At 32.5% G+C, this 24,053-nt stretch overlaps 3 protein-coding genes across 3 annotated transcripts in view; 1 reads left to right on the top strand and 2 right to left on the bottom strand.

Moving 5' to 3' along the window:
* Positions 1-856: 856 nt before the first annotated feature.
* LOC131935987 (pyridine nucleotide-disulfide oxidoreductase domain-containing protein 2) lies at positions 857-16,076 on the bottom strand. Its single transcript, XM_059292768.1, has 16 exons — positions 15,871-16,076; positions 12,286-12,305; positions 11,817-11,910; positions 11,487-11,560; positions 11,092-11,247; positions 10,773-10,923; positions 10,588-10,649; positions 6,441-6,538; positions 5,973-6,114; positions 5,691-5,822; positions 5,337-5,409; positions 4,788-4,944; positions 2,619-2,770; positions 1,938-2,044; positions 1,276-1,396; positions 857-1,094 (listed from the first exon to the last, which is right to left on the bottom strand). The coding sequence occupies exons 1-16, from the start codon at positions 15,974-15,976 to the stop codon at positions 1,024-1,026; spliced, it is 1,716 nt and encodes a 571-aa protein (XP_059148751.1). The 5' UTR covers positions 15,977-16,076; the 3' UTR covers positions 857-1,023.
* Positions 16,077-16,351: 275 nt separating this feature from the next.
* LOC131936007 (V-type proton ATPase subunit e-like) lies at positions 16,352-21,209 on the top strand. Its single transcript, XM_059292798.1, has 4 exons — positions 16,352-16,528; positions 19,470-19,517; positions 19,716-19,811; positions 20,017-21,209. The coding sequence occupies exons 1-3, from the start codon at positions 16,419-16,421 to the stop codon at positions 19,804-19,806; spliced, it is 249 nt and encodes an 82-aa protein (XP_059148781.1). The 5' UTR covers positions 16,352-16,418; the 3' UTR covers positions 19,807-19,811; positions 20,017-21,209.
* Positions 21,210-21,279: 70 nt separating this feature from the next.
* The window catches only part of LOC131935904 (uncharacterized), a 46,805-nt gene continuing 44,031 nt past the window's right edge, over positions 21,280-24,053 (bottom strand). The window contains exons 11-13 of the mRNA XM_059292647.1: positions 23,718-23,846; positions 23,209-23,439; positions 21,280-22,851 (exon numbers count right to left, since the gene is read on the bottom strand). Coding sequence (XP_059148630.1) covers positions 22,583-22,851; positions 23,209-23,439; positions 23,718-23,846 — 629 coding nt within the window. The 3' untranslated portion in view covers positions 21,280-22,582. The remainder of the gene's footprint in view (positions 22,852-23,208; positions 23,440-23,717; positions 23,847-24,053) is intronic.

Raw genomic sequence — 24,053 nt, forward strand, 5'->3', positions numbered from 1 at the left:
GTCTCACTGGCAGAGTTTCTTCCAGGCATCTCTTCGGGGGGGCTTAGCCCCCCCGAAAATTTTTTACCGCCCCCCCCCCCGAACGAAATGAAATTTATATAATTTATATAGAAAATATATACTTTTAACAGTGTCCGCCCCCCCGAAGAAAGTTTACCGCCCCCCCCGAAGATTTCAAGTGCCCCCCCCGGAGAAAAAAGTCTGGAAGAAACACTGCTCACTGGCAGATAGCCTAAGTTCCATAATTATTACAGATGGGGAGTTGACTATTGGTAATGGGTTTGTTTTTTTGTTGTTGAGTGAAGTTGATACAACCAGAGGCTGGAGTGGAGGCTATAGCAACTGAGTCTTTGAAGCAAATAATTATTGATCTGGGAATGACATGGTCCAGCAGTAAAGTGCAATACAACTCAATTGTCATGAGTTTGGAACCAGGCTTGAGGCCATAGTTTTTCTCAACAGAACAGCCCCTAAAATATCCAAATCAGGTGGTGCCAAGCACAGAAGAAGAAATTAAAGCCTTGCAGGAACCCAGGCATCTAGATGCTGGGAATCTGGATGTGAGATATGCTTGATTATTTATCCTGGGTAATAAACAGTGCTTGAGCCAGATATGCCTGTATGTGAGGTAATTGTTTGGTCCAGCAAATTAAACTGGTCATTACTTATTTTTTACAACAAATCTGAGTCTTTGAGACATTTAGGCAGATAGAGAGGACATTTTCAGAGGAATATATTTTTTTAAAGAAAAAAATTGTTACTAAAAAAATAATTGAGTCTGTCACCTTTAGTTGAACACAAGATTTAAACAAGACACAACCCAGTTCAAGAGAGGGCAGAGCATGATTATAAGTTTATTTTGAGATAAATTGAAATTATATATCTTTATTACAAAAATTAGTTATTTAAACAAAACAAAGAACAGAAATTATTTTAGTGAAAGAAATATGTAATTATTAATATAGTTTGACAAGAAAAAGCTGCTTAAATGTGGTTTATAAATAAATGACCGGTAGTAAACAATTATGATCTTTTAAATTCTTTTAGTGCTGCTAGAGCTGCCAATCTTCCAGGAGCTCCCATAACACCTCCACCTGGTAAAATCATAGAGTTCAAAATGTTAATCATGATAACAATCTTTAATTTTTAAAAATAAGAAAATAATTTATGAAAATTTTTAAAATGACAATTATAATTATAACAAATGAAGTGGTATTTAAAATACAAGTACTTCACAATACATTTTATTCAATCTAATATCAAAATGATAATTGCCTGGATGAGAGCTGCTTCCACAGAGATAGAGTCCATTAATTGGGCATTTATAATTAGATAAATTGATGGAAGGACGAGAGAAGTACAACTGATCCAGGGACAATGCTCCATGAAAGATATTCTGAAAAAAAAAAGTTTTGAATAAAAGAAGCTTACAAAATATTTTAAAAAGTAGGAGGTAAGAAATATAATTTTGTTACATCAATAGTGACCAGTCAATAATATCAAATATATGGATATGATTTAATGAAAAAAAGACAATCATGTCTACTATTTTGAGAGTTACACAATTAAAGCTTAATTTCAAGGAAGGTAAAAATAGCCAATCTTTGCTATACTGGAAATGTTTAACTGGTAATTGGTTTTTGATACACTAAACTGAAAATGTTGGGGTTATATCACAAGTAGATTTGTACAACTCTTCAAAACTTTTACTCCTAGCAACATTAGATTCTACTGTTTAAAACATTAAATGTAGTTTTGATGGTGTAAGCCCATTTATTTTTTTAATAAAATTTTATTTCAAATATTGTTGCAAATATATAAATTCTGCATGTGATAAAGGCCACACCAGTTTATAAATATTAAACTGGCCTGGTATTGTTAAAACATGTAATATGAAGGGTTAAGTACTTAGTACAGAATCAATAAATGATATTTACCCCTCCAGTGAGACCAAAGGTCTTTTCTAGGTCTGGTGGTGTTAAGATATCTCTTCCTACTACAGAATTTATGAAGCCTGGAGCATACTCTTCAATGTTGCTGAATACTGATGCAAAGGTAAAAAGAAATTATATGAGGTACTTTGCCAGATGAAACAATTTTGTAGGTGATAAAACTGATTGATCTACAAAAAAACTTTTTTTGTAGATGTATTTTAATGTATGCAGTATGGTGACCGGGCAGATGGAAAATGCGCACAAAAAAGTGCGAAAGGGCATTTTTGTTTTTTTTTAATATAAGCATTTACAGAAATTAACACAGAATGAACACATGTAAATTGTAGCATAATAAAACACCTTTTCCATGAAAATAAAATTGCACAGTTTTCCGTTTGCACATTTTTCTGGGAACCTTGCAGTACAATATACTTTATTCTACACATTCTGATCAATGAGTAAATGCCCTTGTTGTCGCTTGTTTAATTTATGGATATTCACAAATATTTATCAACTTACTTATGTTATTACAATCACTATGAGCAATGAGCCAATGTTTTTATGACTTTACATTAACTGTAGCATTTTTATAAACAGAAGTAGGACCAACATAAATATTCCAAACTTGCTAGTTAAAGTAATAAAGGAATCTGAGCAATTATCAGAGAACTAAAACAAGATTACCCAGATCAGCATACTGGTTTTTCTTTTCCTCAGTCCATTCTCCATCAGCTAAATGGTAGGGAGTGAACTGTGTGAACAGTAGGACCACATGTTTACCACTGGGGCACAGTGTTGGGTCCAAGCTTGAAGGTATCACCATTTCTACCATTGGGCTATTAATAGTACATACACATTTTACACTAATGCAGTTATTGCTATCAATAAAATTACATTTTACATTTTGGATATTTCATTACTTTTTTTTGCTTTATTTATTTTGTGACTTTATGAACACATATCAGTAGTCCTAAAGGCTAAAAATGAATTTTGTTTCGAGAAAATTTTTATATCATAACTAGCGTACCCGACCCCCGCGCGTTGCCGCGGGGATAGAAGAAAGTTTGACGAAATATATTAGGATTTCACCAATGCGTTATCAATTATAATTATATGTTCTTAGACGCGTAACCTTCTTTTCTAAAAATGAGTAATTTAAATGTAAACAATGCCTGTTCTTGGATCATAAATATCAGGACTCGGGTTTACCTACACTACGGCATGAAAACCTTGAGTGTACATTAATCACTCACTGAAATAATTTGGTAACACACTTCGGTGACCGCCTCTGTGTCAGAGCGTAGAGGGGCGTTCTCAGGGCCCCCACCCCCCTCCCCCCGATTACACTACCGCTTGGCGCGGCGTACGACCCCTGGCTCCTTAAAAGTAATAGGCGCCATCGTGCCAAATAGCATCCTGTTAATAATGATGCAGATTTCATCATTCGCTAAAGTGCCACAAATGAACAGGATTTTTTTCTTTAACACGTAAAAAAGTATTTGACGTGTTTTAAACATCAGTGTGACTGATGCAATATGCTAGCGTTACTAATGGTCTATTATTAGATGCTCAATCTCAATTTCTGACTGGATTGTCTAATAGTAGATGCTTATTGCATCATTCGCAAGGTGACGAAACCGGACAGAAGGATTTCCTTCGCGTTACAAAGTTATTTTTAGAAGACTGTTGTAGTTTTACCGCTGAATATAGTAGTACACCTTACTCGCTATGCAGGACGCTCGATTAACGGATGCCAAGTGCCAACATAGTCGCTCTAAAACTCTGGGCGCCAAACCGTTGTTGACGAAAATTGTACCCTCCATGGCGCCGCCCATAAGAAATTTTAGGTGTTTTTTTTCACAGAAATATTCTCGAGAGTATTCTCATCTACTTTCCAAAGTTTTATGGCACTCAGATGAACCGCATTCAAGTTTTATTTTTATAAACCGTATATGGTGAAAAATCGCAACCTACCGTGGCGCCGCCCTTGCGAAATTAAAAAGGATTTTTTTTTTACAGAACCCTTCCCTGAAATGCTCTAATCAACTCCCCAAAGCTTGACGGTGATTGGATGAACAGTGTGAATCTGCAATCGACTCTTATTTTTTATATACCGTTTATAGAGAGAAAACAAATCGCGCCCTACCGGAGCGCCACCGCTGCGAATTTGAAAATGTATTTTAAGCAGAAACCTCCCCAGGAACATTCTCAACATATTCCCAAAGTTTGATGGCGATCGTGTGAAAGATGTCACTGTAATTCACTTTTATTATTTTTATATACCGTATATAGAGAAAAATCGGACCCTCCCGTGGCGCCGCCCTTGCGATATTAAAAATGATTTTTTTTACAGAGCCCTTCCCTAGAGTGGTATAATGAACTCCCCAAAGTCTCATGCCTATCGGATGAACAGTGTGAAATCAAAATAGATTTTTATTTTTATATACCGTATATAGAGAAAAACAAATCGCGCCCTGCCGGGGCGCCACCCCTGCGAATTTGACATTTTTTTTTTCGCAGAAACCTCCCCAGGAATATTCTCAACAACTTCCCAAAGTTTCACGGCGATGTGATAAGAGGTGTGGTAATGCATAAAAGACACACAGACAGACAGACAGACACACACACATACATTGCTTTTTATATATATAGATAGATAGATTTAGGAATCAGTGTAATGATAATTTGATGAAATTGAATTTTTTAAATTTTCCAACAAAACAGAAAAATTTACAAATTTACAAATAAAGTAAAAAAAAAATTTAATTGCTATTCGATCGCACAAATAACTAAGGACAAAGCCGTTTGTGTTTTTATTTGTTTTTAAAATAATTTGGGCCTTTGTTTACTAACCGTTTGGTGATTTTGCCTTGCTGAGCTTCAACATAAGAATCGTGGATAAGCTGACTGTTCTCACAGTTAATATGTATAGAGCATCTGTGGTGAACCATTGGCTCATTTTCTCGCCGATTAGGATCTGCTCTGAAGTTTGGGATTCTATCAACAGCAACTACAGTGGGAAACAGTTAATAATTACTGACTAGGCGAATCTGCTGATTAAAATCAGAAAAACAAAACAAATTTTAATTTATTAAAATGTACCAGAGTAAAAAATAAATGTTTAAAGGATAAGGATGGTATAGGCTTAAAGATGTTACATTTAGCAGCAGTTATTTCTATCTCTAAGTCTGTTGGTAAAACTTAACACAGTCCTGTAATTATACAGCTAATCAGAAATATTTAACTATTTTCAGGCATTTTATTTGATATTGTTGGTATAACAGATTTATATTATTTACACATTTTTTCAAACAATCAGCAATACTGTTATTGGTCAATACATTTATAATATTATTTTGCATCAAACTATGGTTAGAGTGCCAAATATAAAACAAAAATTACCATTTATTTTTGTGACAGGAGATGTGAAATCAACATTTTTTAGATCTCTTAAAATTTCTTCTGGTAATGACTCCTGGGATGATAGACAAATATTTGCTTATGTAATTAAAATAAAAATTGTCTCTTGATATAACGGATAACAGTTGTGTCCCAAAAAAACAATTCACATTTTACATCTCTATTAAAAGATATACACAAAAGTAAGTAAACCTTCATTGGCATAACAGCTCTTTAAAAAGGATGACCTTATTATTTTTAATCTAGTATTAATGTAAGATTTTATAAACAATACTTTTTTGTTTATAAGAAAATTATGGATATAAATTAAAAGGCTTTAACTGTCATGTGCTCTACCTTTGGCAGAAGATCCAAGTATGTAACTTTTGAAGTCGCATTGGACAGAACAATCTTAGCTTTAATTTCCGTTCCATCGGATAATACAACCCCTTTAGCAACATTTTTCTCCATAATAATAGAAGACACTTGCTAAAACATAAATTTTTAATGAGATTTTCATACTTAAATGGTACAACACCTAATGCAAAAGAAAATTTTAACATTAAGTTATTACAGTTATTTAATTAATAGTATTATTTTAGCAGTTATACTTATTTTTATTATTAAACATAAGATCACCTTGTTACAAAACACTGAAGCTCCGTGATCTACAGCACAATTAGCAATTGCTTGAGACACCCCTCCCATTCCACCTTCAACATAAGCCCATGCTCCCTTTATCCCCTCTAATTCACCCATCACATGGTGCAACAGAACATACCTGGTATGATATATCTCAAACATTAATCAATCATAGAACACATCAATAACATATGACAAACATTAGCCAATCACAGAACACAACAATGATATGTTCTTGATCTTACAATAGCTTTACACACATTAGCATTCTCAGCAACCTCCAATTAGGATAACTTTGTCAAGAACTTTAAAAAATAGATATATAAAAAGAAATTTTTATTAAAAATTATAAAAAGAACAATGTCTAGAAAAACTAAAAAATAAAAAATAAAATTCATGTTATGCATTAGACTGGTACAGTAAATAAATTATACAATGATTGGTGCAAAGAAATATGTTGCTTACCCACTCCCAGGATGCAATGGACTTATCATAGCACCAATAACACTATCTGTGGCCAGTGTTGCCTTCAGTGGCTCAGACTCAAACCATTTATTCAATATCTTAAAAATAGGAATACATTTAATACGAACAGAAATTAAATAAATGAGACTATAATGTAGCACTAAATTCAAAGCCATGAGCAATCTCATACATTATCACTTACTAATGACATAAACTGATGTAGATATAAAAAGAGTAATAGCATGCTGTCACACTGTGGAGCCACCTCTAGCATTATCCTTTACCAACTACTGTAAACAATATGTCTGTGCTATGTACAGTGCTTCTACACTAATAAAACACATGCTTTTATAAAATGAGTTAGGTTTATTAAAATTTTAAAAACATTTACTTGGGGATAATTAAAGCAACAAACAACAAGAGGGAGCACATAAAAAGTTCTAAAAAACTCAACTGGAAAAAACAGGGAACAATAAATAGTAGCTATTACAAACATTGTATCAAATTAAAGTATTTTTTACTTTAGCTAATGCACACAAAGAAAATAAATTTTAAAAATCTTTCAGCTTTTTTAAAAAGCCAGTATTAAATAATCTATAACAAGGTTGCACATTTGAAAAATGATTTTTACTTTAGAATTATAATCTATGTACTTAGAAAAAGTATAATATACAATAGGCTAGCAATTAAGGCATAATAATTACAAATGTAATGGATATTTAATAATACTTAAAAGGAAATAATGAATTTGTTAATGAAATATTAAATTTGTTCTTGATTAATGCTGTTAGATTTCTAATTTTCGTCTTCTTTTTTGTAGAGACAAGTTGAGCTATTATGTTATTTTTGGACAAAGGACCTGTGTGATGTGTGCATTGTGTTACACAGTAGTGTGTATACAAAATATGGGTTACACTAATGTAGTTTGATAGGCAAGAGACAAAGTATAAATAAAGTGTGATGTATGTAGAAAGTGGCATACCTAAATGTAATGAGTTGGTAGAGAGATGTTAGCAGATGTGTTTGTTAAAACCCTGATAATTAAGGTTTGGTGAGAAAAGTGGAGAAAAGCTGACAACAGTTCGCATTAGATTAGGTTCTGTAGATAGACAATGAATTATTGTTATTTAAACTTTTGTAACAAAACAATAAAAGTTAACCATTACTTGCTTGATATTCATTTACATTATGAATGGCATTATTGTGCATAAATTTATTCTTGTACAACCGATCTGTCAAAAGTTGCATAGCAACATTCAGAATGTCACAACACTGAAAAAATTGTTTCTGACTTGGCAAATTTTAAAACAAATAGGAACATTAAAACAAATACGTTTTTTTTTAAGTGAACACAATTAAAAAACATATTTTGTTTAATTATCCAGGTTGTTTTCTATTACGATTTTAAAATACCATTTGTTTTTAGGATAAAATGTCTGCAACTTAAAACCTATGGTTGAAACATTTTTGTTAAGATTATTTTCAGTAGTATTAATTTTTCTGAATTTTATAAAATTAGTAAACTTACCTAAACTATAAACCAGCAATATGTTTATCTGACATACACAATTGTGTTGATATAAAATCTAAATTTCTGCTCATAGTCTAGATTAGGGGTCTCCAGACTTTTCAGCCCGAGGGCCGCATTAACTATCAAACATAAGTTCGGGGGCCAGAGTTTCTTCAAGGCATCTCTCCCCTGTGGCAGAGCCCCCCACCCCTAAAAAAAGTCTACCCCCCCCTCAAAATATTGAATTTATATAGAAATATACATACATATATATATATATATATATATATATATATATATATATATATATATATATATATATATATATATATATATACACACACACACACAAATTTCAAGTACCCCCCCCCCCCCCCCCCCCCCAGGAAAAAGTCTGAAAGAAACACTGTCGGTAACCCGTCCAAGTTTGTTCTCAATTTGTTCTTAACGTACTTCATTCTTGAAAATGTTTGTATGTTGTTCCAAAAATTTGAAAGGTACTTTGATGCAACAGTTTTAATATTAGGAAAGTCTTCCTTGGGCAAATATTTTAAAACCCACCCTCCCTTATTTGAACTTGTCTTTAAGGATGTCATTTGCTGGGCAGCTGGCCAAATTTGCTTCAATGGTATTTGCACCCAATGCTACATTTTCAATTTGTTTTGAATTTTCCAACATTTTTTTTCTAAGGACCGGATGAGAAGACACAGGCCGTAGTTTGGAGACCCCTGGTCTAGATAGTTTCCAATTGTAATTATAATGTAGAGATTATTTACAAATACTCTAGTGACTTTAGGTCAGGGGTCTCCAAACTTTTCAGCCCGAGGGCCGCATTAACTATGAAATATCAGTTCGGGGGGCCAGAGTTTATTTAAGGCATCTCTCTTCCGCCCCCCCCCCCCCCCCTCAAAGAACGTCTACCGCCCGCCCGTCCCCGAATAATGTCTTCAGCCCGCCCTCCCTCCCCAAATGAAATATAATTTATATAGAAATATTTACAAATTTCAAGTGTCCATTCCCCCCCTCCCCCCCACGGAGAAAAAAGTCTGGAAGAAACACTTTTGGGGGTCGACAACACACTCGAGGTCCAAGTTTGCTCTCAAATTGTTCTTCACGTATTTCATTCTTGAAAAAGTTTGTTCTCACAGGTATGTTGTTTCAAAATTTGAAAGATACTTAATGCAAATGTTTTAATGTTAGGAAAGTCTTCCTTGTGCAAAAACTTATTAGAACCCACCCGCCCTTCTTTGAACGTGTCTCTAAGGAAGTCATTTTCTTGCAATTCAATGACCTCCAGCTGCAGTTCATCTTTGCTTCAAATGGGCTTTGAAACAGTCTCACTTCTGCCTTTGAATCCATGTCAGAGAACCTACTGAAACTGCAGCTGGAGGTCTTTGATGATCATGTGAAAATGACGTGGGGAATTCATTGGCTGCTTCAGCCGTAAAGAACTTGCACTGATGAAAGTACGTCAAGTTGTTGACCTGTAGTTGTTCCAAATACATGACAAATTTGAATCTGAAGGCCTTTAGGTGGGTGTATAGATCAGAAACTAGATTTCACTCTCTTGCCGTTTTAGGTTCAGAAAATTTAAATGACTAGTTATGTCTGCAGCAGAGGCCAATTTCTATACCCACTCTTCATCAGACAATAATGGCTCTGGCTTGCCTTTAATATCAGGAACTCCCCTATTTCTTTTCTTAGATACTCTGCTCAGAATTTTCTCGCAAAATTATCAATCTTACTGATACTGAAATATGGTAAATCTTGCGAACTAAACTCTGAACTATCTATGGTTAGATATCCTCTTCGGTAACACTGGCATACATTCTATGTAGGGAAGCCAGCTCTTGAGAGGTGGAACAACTCTCCAGCGACTCAACCTTTGCAACTGAATAATGGCGAAGCTTGCTTGCATATTTTGCTATTTGAGTCACAATGTTTTCACCAATGTCTGCAACACGGCGGGCAATGGTACTTGCACCCAAAGCTACATTTTTCAAATTGTTTTGAATTTTCTGTGCAAAGTTCTTCAGTCACCTCTAACAACATTTATTTAGTGGACAAAAAGATCGTCGCGGGCCGGATGAAATGACCCCTCGGGCCGCATCCGGCCCGCGGGCCGTAGTTTGGAGACCCCTGCTTTAGGTTATAGAATGAATAATAGAGTTGTAAATGACATGTAAAGCTAATGAGAATATTTGATGATATCTACAAAAATGAAAACAACCAACTTACCACATTGTTATTTTAGTAATATAATTATTTAGTTAACAGTTCATTTAGCACCACATTGAAATTAAAAGCTATTCAATTTTAAAAAATTGATTTAAAAATAAAAAAGTCAAATGCATGCAACATTTTTGTTTACTTACAACCAAAATGATATAACTGAAAAGTCAGATAGTAGTTCATGAGCAAGAATTAGGGATTGTATTTAAAAAAAAACAACACCAAAAATAATAAACATAAATAAAAGATACAGACATACCATTTTGTAATAACTTAAGTTATGAACACAGTGGTTGAAGGAAAATCCTAATAAACATTTTCATAAGCCACTTTATATGGGTATATACATACAGATATGAAAGAGTGATAATAAGCATGTATATAACTGAAACAATAGCAACATACCTTTGAAGCAGGCGCAGTCATCAGCTCATAAAATGCTGGTAAATCACTGCCAATTGATTTTACTGTCAATTTGATAAGAGGGAGTGTGTTGTAGTTAATAAAATAATATTTAACCAATACAATTTAAAAAACAAAAAAGCTAGGCCTACACAAACTAAATATAAACAGCTGTTAAAAAAATTCACATGAAGATCCTAAAGCTAAGGCAGATTTAAATCCAGTCCACTTTTCTTTCAACGATAATCCTTTGTTTGAAATAGGCACTGGTGGGTTATCTAATAGTGGGTCAAGGGCAGACACTATTCTGTCCAGCTGCTTCTCATAATCACCAAATGCCTTAAATGGAAATACCATCAATCAGCAAATAATGTTTCCTACATTAAAACCTGGACTGGTATAAAATGAACAGCGTTATACAATTATTAAGAAACAGTATTTGTATATTTAGAAGTGAACAGAGAACCTATCTGAAATGCAATTTTTTAATTAAATTGTGATGCTAACCTTTGCATCTTTAAGAGAAAATTTAGCTATTTCTTCTGCAGTTTTCTTAGAATCTCTACTGATAGTCAAAGATGTAGCTTTTCCATTCAAGCCAGCAGGCTCCAGTAAAGGTGTATAAGAGCTTGGATTACGTAAATAGATTTTAAGCCCATATTTCTGTTGAAATTTCAAACAATGTCTATAATTGCTTACATATATTTACATCTGAATAAATTTTAATACACAAAGCTACTAATAAGATTATCTTTTAAGCAAAATAATAAGTACTGCAAATAAATTTTACATCCTTTCTAAAATGTCAGACCAAGAACAACAGCAACATAATGTTTTGACCTAAACCATTCAAAGAATGATCTCTTACAAGTGAAATCTACCTAGTGAAATAAAACAAACACCTTCAACTCCAAATCCTTCATTATTTGAGGTCTTATGAGACTGAGCAGATATGAGGCCCTTGAAAACTTAAAACCTAGATATAAATTAAACAAAAGAATGGTCAGACATGGATGCATAGCTTAAAAGTGTACATTTGTTAGAAAAGTAAAACCAACAGTGTAAAGAAATACTTTAATACTCTAAAATAAAATAAACTTTAAAAGAACATTCTGTACTTATTAAACTGTAAAAAGGAATGTAAAGTTGCAGTTATTTTAGTATACTTGAATAAAGGGAATATTAAGCTTTATTTATTGTAGTATAGAGTATGTATGTATACATATAAGTACCTGGAATTATCTCCTCTGTAACAGCAGCACCACCTATAACATGTCTTCGTTCTAATATACAAACATCCAATCCAGATTTTTGAAGATATGCAGCCTTAAAGAAATTATGAAAAAATCCATCAATAAGATATGTATTGTGAGTAAACTATAATCGGCTACTGTTTTGTTACAGAATCGAGGTATTCATACATTAAATATTATACATCAAAGTATGGTACTTATTTAAAACATGTATTATAATTTAGTAACAAATTTATCAATGGAAGAATAGGGAGAATTTACTATTTATATTTTATAGGTTAAAAAAAACAGACTCAACTGATTTTATTTATAAGAACATCAAATGTATGACTCTATGACTTGATCTATGACCCCACAATTTTTTTTCTTCATTTTATCATCCAACAAGTTTATTTAATACAACCTTGCTAAACATATAAATATATTTAAAAGCAGTTTTTAAACTTACAGATACAAGTCCATTGTGCCCTGAAATATATTTAAAAAAAAACATTTAAAATTAAATAATCAAAGACTATAGTATGACTAATTATGGTGAGTATATCAACAAGTAATGAGTCATGCAGGGTCGATATAACATGTGTGTACAGTGAGAGTGAGTTATACTAAAAATAGTAATAATAAATTACTAAAATAATATTATTATTAGGCATACAATAAAAAAAACAATAATAATTAATAATGGACCCAACAGAGACTAGTCTCAAAATTATATGTAGGGCCCAATATATATATTTATAAAACCATGTGGCATGTATGATACTACTGAAGTAAATAGTAAATATGGTTATAAAAACCTGACTGTTTTGTTATTGTCGGACTTTACTAAAGATTTGTTGTATTTGATGTTTATAACATTTTCATTTTCATTATCTAAACAATTTTTTTTTAAAAGTCAAAAACAATTTGGTTTTAATTTTGTCACAGAAAATGTAAATAAATATGGCATGACTTTTAATTAAGCAGTGTTGCTTAAAAATCTTTAATTTTATTTTTAAAAAGTTATTGGTAAAGTTTTGAGCACACATGACTCACTAGTGGAGTTAACAACTTAACAGAAGATGGATCACAGAGTTAATGAATTGTAAACCAATACTGGCCTTAAGAAAATGAAACTGCACTAACAATTTAGTAGCCTTGAAATAAATGGTAAAGTAAAAAAAACTTTTTTAAAAAGTATTATTACTATTATAATTAATAATTAAAGTCTAATTTAAAGTTTTGGTAATCTATCGTTTTAGGTACGTAAAATCGGCCGCGACTAGTAATGTGAAAAACAGGTGACTCCTTACATTTTAATAATTATTTCACATTTTGAGGAGGATTTATGTTTTGAAAAATACAAAAATGTTTCCTTGTTTCATTTATGTACCTGTTTTTAAACAATTGAATTAAAACTTTTCAGTAATAAATGAACACCAGCGATATTTCCAACAGATGCAACCACGCTCATTTACTATAGCAGCCATCTTGTTAAAGTTTTATTTTTATAGACATAGGCCTATAGCGCAAGATTCAGGCGGAAGTCACTCTATTTTACAAATGGCTGCTGTTTATATAGCAAATCTTGCTTGCAGACACAGCTGTTTAAAGTTAATTTCTGGCCTATATTGATATATTTAGCCATTGATTTAGGTTAGGTTTATTATTCATTTATCTATAATATTTGACACAAACATATCACAATACACTTCTATTACAGCCTTGACAATGAGGTAACGTTTTCGTACATTAATAGCCACGGGCGATTTTACGTACCCAAAACGATAGATTACCAAAGTTTTAAATTTAAAGTTTAGGGTAAAGGAGGGCGTTAAAAGCCCTGTGGTATTAAGCCCCAATCAACACCCCACCCCCACAAAACCCCCAATAACACTGCTAATCTACTTCTGAGGTAACAACCACTGCTGTTCTTTGATAACAGAGAAGCAGAGGATTCATTTTATGTAATTTATGACCCACTTGGTCCAATAGGGAGTGGATGTGACAGGATTTAATCCCACTGCTCTTTCCCTAAAATTTCTCATCTCCATAAAACCATTTTGTGAACTTTTTTTCCAAATAGACATAACTTGGGAAACTTTACTTTGTAATAAACCAAATGAGTTTTTCAAGCCCATTCTTTGTTCCTGTATTAGAGCATTGGTTGTTGTACATTTTAACACTATTTTTATAGCTATGGCTAGAATAGTTTTATTTTGGTGAATTTTTTTTGCACAGTGATTATTGGTGCCAAAACAAAATGGCCAACATTTGTCCCATTTTACCATGCTATAAAGTTTGTATCATTATCAGAGTAAAACTTGACTGATCATTACCATAATGGTTTTATTTGTTAGATAATAACTAAATCTACATGAATACATTAATTTTGTCTACTAGCTTGACTGTTTAGAAAAGTTATAACAGATACTGTTATGTGGCTCTTGAAACCCTAAGTGCAAGTTTCTCATTTATTAGACCACTGAATATGACACTGGTATAGGAATAGTTAACACAAAATGTATTAATTGTTAAACAGACTTGTGTCTAAATGATAGAAATACTATTCTAACCTGCTAAAAAGTAAAAATTCAGCCATCTGATGTTAGCAAGGTAATTTTTAAAATGGTACACGTACTTATTACCCCTAAGGGGCAATACAGCCGACTCAGCCCCCACCTGTTTCTAACCAACCATAAAACTTCTAATCTCTTTGTAGGTAACAGGAATAAATGCTCTTAGGTCTCAGCCAATCTGGGGTGGTATGTTATGTAATTTATGACCCTCATGGTCCAGCAGGAAAGTAAACAGACACATTAATACCACTGCTCCCACCTTACAATTTCTTACCCCCATGATACCCAGCCCCCACCAGTTTCTGGCCCACCATAAAACTTCATCTCTTTGTAGGTAACATGGTTTACAGTTACAGATCTCAGACAATCTGGGGTGGCATGTTATGTAATATATGACCTTCATGGTCTAGCAGGGTGGAGACCAAAGAGGAATCAGTACCACTGCTCTCCCATCACAATTTCTCACCCTAATGATACCCAGCCCCCACCTGTATCTAACCCACCATAAAACTTCATCTCTTTGTAGGTAACATGGACTTAGTTCTTAGATCTCAGCCAACCAGAGATAGCATCTCCTTATGTAATTTATGGCCCTCAGGGTCCAGCAAGGAGAACAAAGGGGAAACCAGTACCACTGCTCTCCCCTCACAATTTCTCACCCCAATGATACCCAGCCCCCCACCTGTATCTAACCCACCATAAAACTTCATCTCTTTGTAGGTAACATGGACTTAGTTCTTAGATCTCAGCCAACCAGAGATAGCATCTCCTTATGTAATTTATGGCCCTCAGGGTCCAGCAAGGAGAACAAAGGGGAAACCAGTACAACTGCTCTCCCCTCAACATTTCTCACCTCCATGTCATGTTATGTAATGTATAGCACACATGGCTTATCAGGGGAAAGCATTAAGGCAGATTAGTTAGTACCACCCCTTTTTACATACAAGAATGTTAACTCTGGACAGCTACACACTAGTATACTAGCTACACACTAGGCGTACTAATGTGCCTACTGCAAACTACTAGAATTTAGGGCTTAGGCCCTATGTACACCTGCAATTGTATCAATTGTAGACTGGGCCCATTGGGGCCTAGTGATAGCTGGTATCAGTTAAAGTGTGTGTACACAGCATTAACTATTTTGGGGTTAGAAATTAATTATTTTTATTGCGGTGTTAGTCTAAACTAGGAGATAATACTTATTGCCCCATCGCCCGGCTCCTTTCACCCCAAATGCTGATTTTGGGGGTATGACAATAAATGTTCAATTAAACCCATTTAAAGTATATTTAATACACTTTGTTATTATGTTTATATTGTGTAAGATATGTTAGAATAATTTTGCCATATTTTCAATACTAAAAAATTCTTAGATTAGTAGAAATCTTTAAAAATGTACAGGTGCTAAAAAGTGTGGCTCTTAACGCCCTCCTTTACCCTAAACTGGCCTAAAGTCTTAATAAAAAAAATCTTGCCAGCTCCAATAATAACAGCATCGTATTGTGATTTAAGCTGTAATGTGCCAACAAATCGCTTGGCGTAATTTGTCTCCACTACTTTAATCAACCTGGAATTAAACATAATTAGTAATTATTATTTATTATTAGCAGGATAATTCAGCTGCAACGTTCTCATCAGTTGTTTACAATCCACATTTCACCAACAGCTGGTTACTTAGGGTAAAAGGGTCAAAGGTTATGTCGGTTCGTCTACTTCCCGTATCTCTTTAATTTAATTAAAATGGCTAGAGCTTTATTGGAAATAATCGACATCAAATTTAGAATTATTAAGTTACAAATATTTATGCTTTATATTCAGTAAATGTTTTCTATATTACAAACAATATTTAGACATAATAAAAAAAATTATAAAATAGACCTAATTTCTTTTCTGAATTCAAAAATCTAATATTTTTCTAAAACGTTTTCTCTCTCGACAATTAGTGCTACTCTACTGTCTTGCGACCGGAAACGTATACTGAACATCATATGACAAGACTAAGAAAACTCAGAAAAACAATACAATGTCTGATACGGGTTTAGCTTTGGGTGTAATTAGTGCCATTTGGGCTTTTATTGGTATTATTTTACCAATAATAATTCATTTCGTGATGGCTAAATCTCCAAATCGAGGGTAAGAAAGCAATTAATTTATGATTTTCTCAGAAATATAGCAAAACTAAAGAAAACTTAGGTAATCTATCTAGATTAGGCTGTTTGATGAGAATTACAGAATGATTTTTTTATTAAAAATGTATCAATAATAGCTAGAACACTAGTAAACTAAGCTAATTTAGCATATTTTAACTTTCTGTGCAAAGTCATTATTACTGAAAAAAATTCCAAAGTCAGGTCAGCCTGTGGCACCCTCCACTGAACGTGACAGAAGGAAAAAAAAACTTCACCCGTGACCTTCATTAAAACAGAATTTGCTTTTGTTTTATTTTTATTTTTGGTAAACATGTGCTTAATCTTACCCAATAAGTGATAAAAATTTGAAAATTAATTTTAATTACTGTTGTAAAGTGAGATAAACAGCTTAATAAACACATGCTTTCTTGAGGGGGTGTGGCCCGGGTGTGGCACATCGCAATTATAACTTTATATTTCTGTGTTTTATGACTATAGGCCTATTTGTTCACAATTAGCATGCTATGTTTTTTAAATTGATAAAAGGTAAGTATACCAAGTTACAAAATCCGCAATCTAACTAATAATTCATACTTTCAATTTAAAAAATAATAAAAACGATCATCAACGAAGAAAGCGTAAACATTCTATTTTTAGGTATGACATAAAAAACAGTCATAAATCTAGCCAAATGATTGGATTCTTGCGCGGCACACATTTTCCCGCGCCTCGTTTTCACCAAACAAGAATATAATAAAATGGCATTATTACTTACACCCTCAAAAGCATTGTTTCCACCCTAATTATATTAAACAATTCTATTTTTATTTGATAGTAAAGATGATATACAAATTGTATATTACAATAAAGTTATTGTAGAACGCACCTGCTTTTAGTTTATTCGACTTGAAACGCAAGCTAGGTCAGCGTGACTTTCTCTCGACTGCCTCGTTAAATACAAATAAAGAAATTAGGTCAAGCTGCCATTATTAAAATGTTAATTATTCGCCCCGTAAATACATGGGCAGTTTCGAGTGAAAATCTATCCGATTACGATACAATCCTTAGTTTTAACTATCATGTACTTCATGAGAAAGAAATGATTCGATATTTTATATGGCCGCCCAAAACACGGGTGCTTCAAAACCGCGAGAACGAGATTTCACGAATCGAAAAACCTAAGTAATAAATGAACACCAGCAATGTTTCCAACAGATGCAACCATGCTCATTTACTATAGCAGCCATCTTGTTAAAGTTTTATTTTTATAGACTTATTGCGCGAGATTCAGGCGGAAGTCACTCTATTTTACAAATGGCTGCTGTTTATATAGCAAATCTTGCTTGCAGACACTACTGTTTAAAGTTAATTTCTGGCCTATATTGATATATTTAGCCATTGATTTAGGTTTATTATTCATTTATTCTATATAATAGTTTCGCTGTCTGTGTATCTATCTATCTATCTATGTATCTATCTGACAAGAACGCTCTAGAGAAAACACAAGCAATTTAAAAACTTACACAGTGAAACGAAAACGAAATATGACGTCATATAGTAGAAAATAATATCAAGCCGGAGAGTGCACACAGTAATATGACGTCATTGATTCTCGAGTAAACATTGAATAAAAAGGCAACTTTGTCTAATCTAAGTGGTTTGCGTGAAGAGTTTCTTTCATACAATTCTTCGGGTAGGGGCGAAGCCCCACCCTCGCGAAAGAACGTTTAAGCCGCCCCGCCCCCCCCCCCCCCCCCCCCAACTTGAAAGAAATTTCTTCATCGATACTCTATAATAAAAATTACCGCCTAATTAATGTGTCTAATCTTAAAAGTGGTTTGCTTGCAGTTTCTTTCATGCAATTCTTCGGGTAGTGGCTAAGCGCGACACCAGTGTTTCTTTCAGACTTTTTCCTCCCCGGAAGTGGAAAAAGGGCTACCTTTAATTTGATACCAATTTTATTTATCAAATTTAATTCGTAGCCTAGAAAATGATTTGTGAAAAAACGCGTTTGTTTTTAAATGGCTACAATGATATGACTGAGTTTCAGAGATACAGTGGGTTAATTTTTTAGGGAGTGTTGCTGTGATGCTATTGACCATTCACTGCAGTAGAAGTGTGTTGTGTGGTAGATTTCTCCCCATTCAAATACCTGGCGAGCTGTTGTCTCCATCGAGTTATTTTTTATAGGTTTTATTTTTACCCTTCATGATTTTTAAAATAATAATGACATTAGTTTAGTAGACAGCAAGTTATAATTTTCTATAGTTAAGAATATATTTTCAGTATGTTTAGAACAATATTAAATAAAGCAATTCATGTTTTACTTATTTTTATTATGTTGTGCTCAATATTCTCAGCGATTAGACAAAAAAATTGTACAAATGGCAAAGTTGCATCAAACACCAATCATCCATTGTTAAAACTAGACCAATATTGTTGAATAACACGCAAAAATAACAATTTAAAGTATATATTTCTGAAATGACCATGAAACATTGTTAAAAATCGAATCATGGTATCGTCATTTTCGTCAGCCATCATTACCGTGACGACAGTAAAAAAAATATGTGAATGATGGGCATACTATTTTTGAGTTAAAGTTAAGAGTAGTTAATAGTCTATAGTAAGTAGGCTACTTTTTAGTTAACCATTTTAAAAAAAAAATTTTAGTCTTCTAAATTCTAAATACTTGACTGTATTTATATGGGCATTTACTATTTATTTAAGCCTTTTAGCGCATAGTGCAATAGTAATACTGAGATCTGCTCTAACTATTAATTATTTTGTGGCAATCAATTTTTAAAATAATTAAATTTCCTTGACATTGAAGTAGAGTTCACCTTCATTAGTGACCACACCAATTAAATAAATAAGTTTGATTCTATACCCAGCTGTCTTTATTTTCCCTAACATAAATTGATTCTTGTGTATTACTATTTCAGCATTGTACAGATCTGTCTCATACTGACTGCAGTATGCTGTTTTATTTTGTAAGTATTTTATTTTAATTCATCCTACATTATTTATTGTTCAATTAATGTGTATTTAATGATTATTTTTGTGGGCTAAAGCTTGATATTTTTGTGTGCTGCATTGTTGTTTACGTTTTAAGAAGTACAGAACTTAGAGGACTATTTACAAGTACACTGTATGTCTAAATATATTTAATTTGCTACCACATTTTCCAGTTGGATTGTGACATACATTGCACAGTTGAACCCTCTGATTGGACCACAGTTAAAACTAGGGGTGATAAAAATGATGCTTTTGGAGTGGTAACTGAGGTATATGAGACTCTTAATTTTAATAGAGCCTATAAAGGTTTTGCACACTTCCTTAATTAGCAAAATATTTTTTATTTAAGGCTTAAAGCACTAAAAATGTAAGTTAAACTAAATATTTATACTTGATCATCACTGATGCTGTATTTCTTCTTTTGTGAACTTGCTGTTACCTAAATGTTTAACTTTTTTCTCTCTCCCTAATTAGGCACTGAAAGAATCACCTCAATCAATCAATGTGATAAATTTAAAGGATTGGCTTAAAATAATCAAGATGTTTCATGTTATATAATTTAGTTTTAAACTCTTTTTTTTTGTTGTAAATTTCTGCCCAAAAAGTCTTGTGCACCATCAATGGAAATTTTGCTGATGCATTTGATTCATGTATCTTACTTCAATTTTCATAAAGCAAATAGGCCTACCTACACAAATTTGAGGGCAATGGTTAAATAAGTTGTAATAGTTTTTTATTATGTATTTGTTAATATAATGTTAGTCTGTATGTTAACAGATTGCATTTAGTTCCCATTGTTTCAACTGATCTGAATGAAACTTTGACACTTAAAAAACGAATGATTTTAGCTGTTGTGGTTGTCATACTTTTTTTGTCTTAAAGTTAAGAGTTATTTCTCTGAAATGTTTTGTTAGCTGAAAATCTGGCTTTTTATTTCATCATTGTGTAAATTTGTAAGTTTTTGATTATTTGCTAAAGAATAGAAAAATCACTGTTTAGACCTACTGTATATACTATTAGTTCTATGTTATCTCTCTCTCTCTCAATCATTACAAATTACATTATCTTTTAAAAAGGCAACATGACACTTGTGCATACAGTCAGTTTATAATTCTTTGAAAGCTTCCTACTATGTGATTTGAACTATAATTTAAATCTACTTCATGAAGTTGCAGGACTAATGTACTTCAATTTTAAATAAGACATGCTTTTTTTTGGTCGATCTAGTTACTTACTCACAGGATTCATGTAGTTGAATATATTATAGGCTGTGTATTTTCCTACAAAAATATACTTTTTAAAAAATATTTTCCTTTTACTCAGATTTAGGGTGTTCTTATGGTTTATATTTGATCCCTGATAGCATTGTCATTATATCAATGGATCTTTATCATTCTGTAGATTTAGCAAAGTTATTGTCATTCCAAACATGTACATATGTTACTAATTTTGTCTTCATAGAAAATTCTGTAATATACTTTTATTTATCAGACCAGTAAATAATAAATCTTAAAATTATTTGTTGCTTTATTTTTTTACTTCAGTTAACTAAATTTATTAATCAAATGAAGCAACTGGAATTGTGATTCTATGTCAATACCCTTATCACTTCTTCGCATTATGGTTGTGTTTTACATCTTTTCCACGTTTGTCATTAGTCAACTGTTCACATTATGGTCATGTTGATTAAATTACTTGCTCTTTAACATATTGGAATATAAAAACACATTGAATCTATTGTGTATACATTTAGAAAATTTATTTGAATGGATGCACACATCATCTTCAGTGTGACTTTACAATTGATCAATACATGTATAGTTAGTGGGGACTAAATAGTTATAGATTAGCAAAGCCTGTAATGGGTTCTCTTTAAAACAATAGAGAGAGTACATTGAAGGAATGAAATAAATAGTGCACATCTGAGCATTGATTTTTTGCTGTTGCCTTTAATGGAGAATTACTGGGGAGGTTAGGGTAGTTATAAAAGTTACATGAAATATATTGATAACATTGGAGAGCAAAAATTACTTTGGGAGCAAGTCAATCGTGAAGGAACATCTAAGTAAGTACAAAGCAAAATTTGCTGAAAATATTTGGAAGGATATCTATCATATAATCAACATTGAGAGATGTAATGTAAGTGATGCTTTGCTAAAGGAAATAATGTATTGGAATAAAAGTCATGAGGAAGTAAGTGTCAAATGGTAAGGTATGAATGCCTGCAGTTGTGGTTGAAGAATTTACAGCTCATATTATGGCTCAGAAACTAATTTCAATGTTCTGTCAATAAAGTAATATCATTTGTGACTACAAATATTAATAATGGGCAAATAAAGTTACAATTCACTGCAATAATTTTCTACACTCCAAAATGAACTTGGCGTGTATCACATAGCTATAATCAATACAATGTAACAAGAAAATGGAAAATGTATGCAAAAAATAATTCAACATGCAGCCAAAAAGCTTATGTAAATTTAATGACATCAAGGCACTAAGTACAAAGTGTATGCTGTTAGGCCAAGATTAATTACCTCATTAATCATAGAAACCGAAAAAATATATAATATGATGCAACATTAAAAGTTAATTGCTTTGGCATATATAGATATGTCAATAATTACTGTATGTAAAACTTAATACAAGTATCATGAAACCATTTGGATTGTCAGTTTTGTATAAAATAATACATCATTAGCCTTCTAAGTTATCTTAATCAGGACAATCCTTTTTCTAATGTAGTTTGTTTACTAAAACAAACTTTCAAAACAAGTCAAAATCTTGACAAAAATAAGTCAAATTTCTTGTCTTGATAAAAGAAATATTAAATATTTTAAAGAACAATGAATAATATATATATTATATGTATAAATATGACATATTGCAACAATAATAAAATGCATGAATTTAGTAATTGTTTATTGCATACAAAAAATAATATCAATACACAGACTGTCTATATTTATCAATACAGATTTTATAATACAATTTTAAAAACATTGCACAGTATTCTCCCTGTACATTAGCATAAAAAAAATTATCTGCCAAGAAAATCGACACTAGCTTTGACTCCTTTTCCTGAATTCACATCAATGGCAACAACATTGATCTCAGTGTCACCAAAAGACATTCTTGCCTGGATCTCTCGCGGACCTGTTTTCTTCTTCGCTGCTTCCTCATCCACATCTTCATCCAACACGGGTAGGTTAAGGCACAGGGTTCCGCATCGTGTGACGCTGGGGTCAGTGATAAATTTGACATTTGAATTCTCACAGCTGTAGATATTTAGGACTATATTCAGCTGACCTGAAATTAGATTACAAAATGGAGACATTGGACTCTTAGAATAATAATGGGCTACATATTTCTTAATGTGTAACTAATAAAAACATTTGTTAGTTGAATAAAATATTAATCACATTTTTCCTTGGTTGAAAAGCCATATAAGTATTATAAGCGTTAACTTAAAATATTTGTATTTTTTCACAGTTTTTAAAAAAATGAAAATTAATTAAAAATAGTTAAATAGGTAGATAGTTATACTCTTTAAAATATACACTTGAAAATAACTAACTACCTATAAATGAAAGTTAAAACTGTTTACTATAGGGAAGGCTACATCGATTCCCACTATGAAAATCCCTCTCAGACAAAAGAGCATACCTTTTTTAGCTGGTGTATAACTCCTCACAACTGTATTGCCTAACATGATGGGCTGGTCAGTCTCAACATATTTGTCAAAAATATCCGTGCACCAGTCCACACCATCTCTTCTCACTCGTTTGGAGGCTGGATGAAGGTCAGGGTCAAAGCGATTTAAGATCCCAACTCCATAGGTTAGCCTGGATCTCCTCACATTAACAATAGAGGGATCTATGCCAAACAGCACAGCACCTGATATGGTAAGAGAATGTTGTAGGTATTTTTGAATTTTTAAAATTGAAGAGTATAACTCTTCACTGCTAACTGGCAAGCATCAACTTAAAGTCATTTCCGGTATCAAAGTCTGAAGATCTGAAATCCACTTAACAATTATTATTATAGATAACAGACTCCAGTCAGTGAAAGCTAAGTGACTGGACATGGTGCTAACCACAATAGGTTAAAATGCTGATAAATATGATTTATTAATTGTTAAATTAATATTTTACATGTTAAGTTTATTTGTGTACCTTTGAGAATGGCTAAGCTGACTTCTTGAGGGATGAGGATTTTCATGATATTCCCAAACTCTGATCTCATCTCATGTTGAAGTATGGGGGACTCTGCAAAACCTCCCACTAAAAACATGTACTTGATTTCTGTCAAATAGAAGACAAAAAAAAAAAAAATCAACATTTTACTAAATAAATTCTATAACTTTTTTTTAACATTAACAAATTTAAATTACTATTAAGAAATAAAGTCAAGAATATTGTTTTAATATTTAGCAAATTAAGATAAAAAGTATATAGACATTATTTTGATCTAAGAAATTAGCATTATGAATCATTTTGCAAAAGGGGCTA

This window comes from Physella acuta, unplaced genomic scaffold, assembly GCF_028476545.2.
Source record: "Physella acuta isolate Inbredline_101_S28 unplaced genomic scaffold, ASM2847654v3 ptg000164l, whole genome shotgun sequence".
Taxonomy (NCBI): Eukaryota; Metazoa; Mollusca; class Gastropoda; family Physidae; genus Physella; species Physella acuta.